At 34.2% G+C, this 5,435-nt stretch overlaps 1 protein-coding gene across 11 annotated transcripts; it reads left to right on the forward strand.

Annotated features, from left to right (window-relative positions):
• Positions 1-829: 829 nt before the first annotated feature.
• Positions 830-4,969, forward strand: LOC123915750. 11 transcript variants are annotated; one of them, XR_006811964.1, is made up of 9 exons: positions 843-1,267; positions 1,986-2,041; positions 2,742-2,865; positions 2,987-3,104; positions 3,533-3,584; positions 3,692-3,894; positions 4,177-4,248; positions 4,438-4,540; positions 4,640-4,969. XR_006811964.1 is itself a non-coding variant. In XM_045966971.1 (6 exons), the coding sequence occupies exons 3-6, from the start codon at positions 3,570-3,572 to the stop codon at positions 4,755-4,757; spliced, it is 267 nt and encodes an 88-aa protein (XP_045822927.1). In that variant the 5' UTR covers positions 888-2,865; positions 2,987-3,104; positions 3,533-3,569; the 3' UTR covers positions 4,758-4,969. The 11 variants fall into 11 exon arrangements, 4 of the variants coding, with proteins under 4 accessions (XP_045822927.1, XP_045822925.1, XP_045822928.1 ...); XR_006811963.1 differs by having other exon boundaries at positions 872-2,041; XR_006811965.1 differs by lacking the exon at positions 1,986-2,041 and having other exon boundaries at positions 892-1,267.
• The last annotated feature ends 466 nt before the right edge of the window (positions 4,970-5,435 follow it).

Genomic DNA, 5,435 nt, shown 5'->3' on the forward strand with positions numbered 1-5,435 from the left:
GAAAAATTGAAAAAGGAAATTGAAAAATTGGAGTTGAAATGGAACTGACCGGTCAAGAACGGAGATGTATTTGAGAGTTGAATAGACGGATTCGGGATCGTCACGGTTGAAGGATGAGTTGACGGTTTGCGATGCTGCGTTTCCCTTACGAGTGAGAGAAGGTTCGATTTGGAGCTAGGGTTGGAGATTACGAGTGAGAGAGAGGACGACTGGGAGTGAGAGAGAGAGAGAGAGAGAGAGAGAGAGAGAGAGAGAGAGAGAGAGAGACGGCGGTGCTTGGAAAAGACGGCTGAGAGTCGATTTGGGGTTGCTGGGTTCGATCGATTTCGGCAGAGAAGATAGTGTTTGTTGTGTGGTGTTATCGCGTAAGATGTGTTTGGTGTTTGGTTAAGAGAAGATAAGATTCCTTTGTTTTACTTGGTCTATCTACTATTCAGTTATTGGTTCCAAATAATTTTTTTTTTATTCAACCTGACTTTTTACATCTGTGGCTATATATGGCCAGATATATATATATATATTTTAGATAATTTTCGCCATAATTACAGGATTGCCACCGCGTTCAGTTATGTTTCTGGTACATTGAAACCAGATGTAAAAAGTTTTGTCTATATATTTTTCACATCTGTGGATATTGAAACCAGATGAAAAGACTACTCCATATAGCTTTTCACATCTGACATATGTTCCGCAGATGTAAAATGCTTATGTAATATGTCATTTTTCTACTAGTGTGATGCTAAATGTTGATAACAAACGATTACCATATCAGATGCCGATGCAAAATTTTGATAACAGTCAGTTACTACATTTTATGTCATCGCAAATGCAAACACAATATGTTGACAAAAGACAATTACAACATCAGACGCCAATACAAAATGTTGATAACAGGCAGTTACCACATCCACTACAAGAAAATAATCATATACCGGCAGTCAAATAGCGGCAGTTGCTCACCAACCGCAGCCGCTTCCACATATACCAGCAGTTTGGTAGCCGCCGCTCTTGTTCATATAATACCGGCTGTTGGCTTATATCTAACACCGTCGGTTTGAATCACCGCTGATTGCTTATAGTAGATTTGGGAAAAACACTGCTACCTAATCTACTTTCCCTTGTTTTTTTCTTCACTTTTCCCTCATATTTTTCATTCTTTACCTCATCCACAGAAGAAGCGTCAAAATTGCTCCCTTCCTTTCGACGTCGTAGTTCCATCCACAGTTGACGTTCCTCTCGTCGCCATCGCAGCTCCTCCTCAACACAGGTTTCATCGCTCTCTCTTCCCCCCTCTCTCTTCCTATCTCCGATTACGATCCCTTGTTATCCACGTGTTTGGTTAGGATTCTTCTCTTGTTTTGCTTAATTTGTTAATTTCTTGGATTCTTCTACAGTTTGATTTTAGGGTTTTTAAAGTTTAGTGGTTTAATTTCTTGGATTCTTCTACAGTTTGATTTTTAGGGTTTTTGAGTTTAGTGATTTAATTTCTTGGATTCTTCTGCATTTTGATTTTTAGTGTTTTGATAGTTTGTTAATTCTCTTGGATTGATTCTTCTACCGTTTCAATTTGATCCAAATTTCACATTTTTTTTAATTAAACATATTGATCAGATTTATATAATGAACAAATGTGTAAAATATAAAAAAGCATACTTATCAGGAACCTAGATCATCTTTGTATTACAACATATTATTGATTATTGATGAAAGAATCGTGTAAATTTTCAATAATGGTAACAAAAATTCAACCAAAATGCATTATAGGAATGATTATAATGGGATATATATGGTTGGATTTTGGGGGATCAGATTTTTATGCATTTATTCTAGACATATTATAATTGGCCTACAAACATGTAAATACTAAATGGTATATTATTAGCTTAATTAGACTCAGATCTCATCACATAATCTTTCTAGTTGAATTCCATGAAACCATCAAAAGATCACACTCACCTCCAACAAAGTCTTTCTTTTTGCTTTAGTGAGTGATTCACTTCAAATTCTGCTGGAGTTCCTGATAATCTCGTTCCTTTGCAAGGTTAGTAAAATTTTATGTTTAATTGTGGAATATGGCCTGATGCTATTATTCATCATTGAATTCGTCTATGATTGAGCGTAAGAAGAAGCAATTACAAACATCACTTTAAACTAAGCACCGTTTATATTTCATTACCCTTTTTTTAACATTGGAAAGTTCATACTTTTAGTAATTAGCATGGGATGACTGTACATATAGATTCCTTAATATTGAATCAATTGAAATAAGTGGTATAGATACTTTCAAGACCCTTCTTTATTCACACATAGCAGTGTCAGTGTGTGTGTTGGTATGTGAGGGATATTTATATCATGTCAAACTAAGGTCACAATATAATAATTGTTACCTCTTTGAAAGGACTTGATCACAAACAGGGCATACAGCATACTCCATCGTTGCTTAATATCTCATTGGCATCTTCAGTGCATGTTAACTATGTTAAGGAAACCAGAACAATGTGAATAACCACTTGAATAACAGAACAAATAGGAGTATCTACCTAATTTGATATGAACTATACTGATTTTATTTACTGAGTTTCCTCATTATGCTGTAAATTAACATGAAAATGACAGGGATGCTATTACTGTATCAGTTATAAATTTAATAAATTCTATACGACAATAAACCACCAAGCCTTATTATACAAGTTCCAAGTTTCACACTGATCAATTTTGTAATCTTAATTTTCTCTTTGTAGGTTTTGAACCATTTGTTATATCTTATGAGAGTTTCAGAAAAGGCATTCCAAAGACGAGTTGCTTTGGCTCTTGCTCATCTTTGTTCTGCAGATGACCAGAGAAAAATATTTATTGACCACAATGGTATGCATATTCTTAGTCAACCTTTTTGCATTAGTGTTATGTATCTTGCCTATGAAATCCTTTTTATGGATACTTTGTTGCCTATTTGATTCTTTTTGAAGCTGAGCATCTGTTCATGCAGGGCTGGAGTTGCTTATTGGACTTCTTGGTTCATCCTGTCCTAAGCAGCAACTCGACGGTGCCGTGGTAAACCTCAAATAAGTCTCGAGTTCTTGGTTCATCCTGGAGTTGCTTACAAGGTATTATTACTTATGCTTATTGAAGTTTGAGTGCCACCTAAAACCATTCTTTAAATATCTCTAATCTAATTCTTTTGTTGCGACTCTGCCTGATGCATGTGAACGGACTAAGAAAGGATATGATGCATTTTGAATATGATGGTATGTAAATAAAAAGGCTAACATCTGTTCAAAAAAAAAAAAAAAAGAAAGAAGGATAAAAAAAATAGAAAGTTACATGTTGAATAAAGTTTTAAGTATATATAAAGATCTTAATCGATCTGCCTTTCTTTGTAAGTCAACAACTAACCCGAAAAACTCAGAGATCAAGGTTGATTTGCTTACCATGCTTACATTTTTGTGTTGAGATTGAATATGTGAACAAGTTTTTGTGTTGATTTATTTATATTTATGCTAACTTTATGATTTATGTTGCTTTTCCCCTCTAGGTGTATGGTGTAAAACCACCTGAAAGTGCAGTATTGAATGGAAGAAAATCAGGTGATTTTACAACTCTGAATATTTTTTCTGGTCTTCAGTCTTTATATGTGAATGTTATTGTATTCATGGAAGATTACAACTCTAAATGTTCATATTGATGGTTTCAGGTGATTTTACAACTCTGAATGTTCATATTGATGGTTTTAGTTGGTCTTTCAAAGACATTGGCCGAAGATGCTGCATGATCGTTGGTGGCGAAGGTGCATAGCTGAACTAATGAAGCAATTCTTTGCAAGAGGCAGTTCTGATGTGTAGCTCAAGTAATTTTTATGGGTGTTGGGTATCAATAGCAACCTGCAAAATCTTGCAGGTTAGGATTCATATTTGGCTTATTTTTCATTCTCTTTTGATTTTGTTTGGGTGAGGCAGTGTGGCCTCTATTGTGTTTATAGAGTGTCCTGTGCTGGATGCCAACATCTATTCCCTATTTTGATCTCTCATTTTTCTGGTGATGTCATGTTTATATTCTATTAGCATACATGTCTTGTCTTGTCTAATTATGCTCCCAGCCTTAATATCCGATGTACAATGTTTGCAGCATCAGAGTATTGTATACCTTATTGCAATTTTTTACTATTGGTTCTCTTTTCAGGCTAAAGGTGATGAGATAGCAAAATTGATGAATGAGAATGAACAATTCCAAGCTTTAATTGAAGATTTAAAGGTATATTTATTTTTTCAATACATCATAGTTAGGATCATGTTTTGCTTTAATATTCAGTTTTTTTATACAATCCATTGATCAAAAGAAAGAAAAGAAATACTTTCTTTAATTGAACTCTGAGGTTTGAATGATTAAAGCATGTGGTTTCTTGTCTATGTTGAGGTTTGGTTAATTTTTTTTCTTCTATAGAAAGGGATGATGCTTGATAGTGTGGAGTTAACAGGAAGTACATGTTGGCTTGTAGTTGACAGGTCTGATATGAAACATCTTGCTTTAAAGTCTATTTTGATGTGTAAGTCCCATTTTAATTATTAATGTTGTAATATTTAAATCATTCTAATAACTCAGTTCACTATATATTGACTAGAAACAACATATATGTTGTATGCAGGTTCTTTAGGTGTGATTTACATTCATCAGGTGTGGTAAAGTATTTTTGGTTGGTTTGGTTTGATGTTGGTGCTGCCATCAAATTTGCCTTTGTTATTGCTCAGCTGGTCTATGCATAAAGTTTACAAGTTCTCTGCACATCCTTAAACTATCTCTAGTTTTGTGGTTCTACTACTAGGTGTATGCAATGTGCAATATTCATTAATTTATAATCATTATATCTCATCTTAGGTGTTGAATTTGTGATTAAACTCTTCTATTTGTGACTTCAATTTCATGTTTGTACTTTGGATATTAATTTACTGGAATGCACTTATCAATTAGACTCCAATATGTTAACCATTTAATTAAGTTCTTCTAAACACTATTTTAATTAAAATTATGTTTTCCTTAATGATTATTGTTTTGAATTTTATAAATTATTATTTTGAAGTAGTTGGGAAAGAAAAAAGGTTTAAAATTTTGTGGGAAACAAAAAAAAATATGGGAAAGAAAAATTACAAAAAAATGTTTTTTTTAAAAAAAAAAAAATGAGGATAGCGGCGGTTCCAACCGACGCTAAAAGCTCAAAAAACTTGAAAAATAATTACAAACAGCGACAGTTAGAACCGTCGCATAATCAATACAACCGACGCTAATGTCCATGCGGCGGTTATTCCAACGGTTTACCTGAACCGCTGCTGTATACCCTAGCGACGCTGCTTGTTGCGTCACTTGTCCAACCGCTGCATATGTCAATTAGCGTCGGTTTAAACCGACGCTAATGCTTTTTTCCAACTGTCGTCGCTTGCTGCATT

This window comes from Trifolium pratense, linkage group LG3 (assembly GCF_020283565.1).
Source record: "Trifolium pratense cultivar HEN17-A07 linkage group LG3, ARS_RC_1.1, whole genome shotgun sequence".
NCBI classification, from domain to species: domain Eukaryota; kingdom Viridiplantae; phylum Streptophyta; class Magnoliopsida; order Fabales; family Fabaceae; genus Trifolium; species Trifolium pratense.

What these genes read in the sequence shown, in the direction of transcription:
- LOC123915750 (XM_045966969.1), top strand. Translation starts at nt 3,832, where the DNA reads ATGTGTAGCTCAAGTAATTTTTATGGGTGTTGGGTATCAATAGCAACC. An exon ending in CAACCTGCAAAATCTTGCAG is followed by an intron (nt 3,895 to 4,176) that starts GTTAGGATTCAT and finishes TTCTCTTTTCAG; the next exon opens with GCTAAAGGTGATGAGATAGC. An exon ending in CTTTAATTGAAGATTTAAAG is followed by an intron (nt 4,249 to 4,437) that starts GTATATTTATTT and finishes TTTCTTCTATAG; the next exon opens with AAAGGGATGATGCTTGATAG.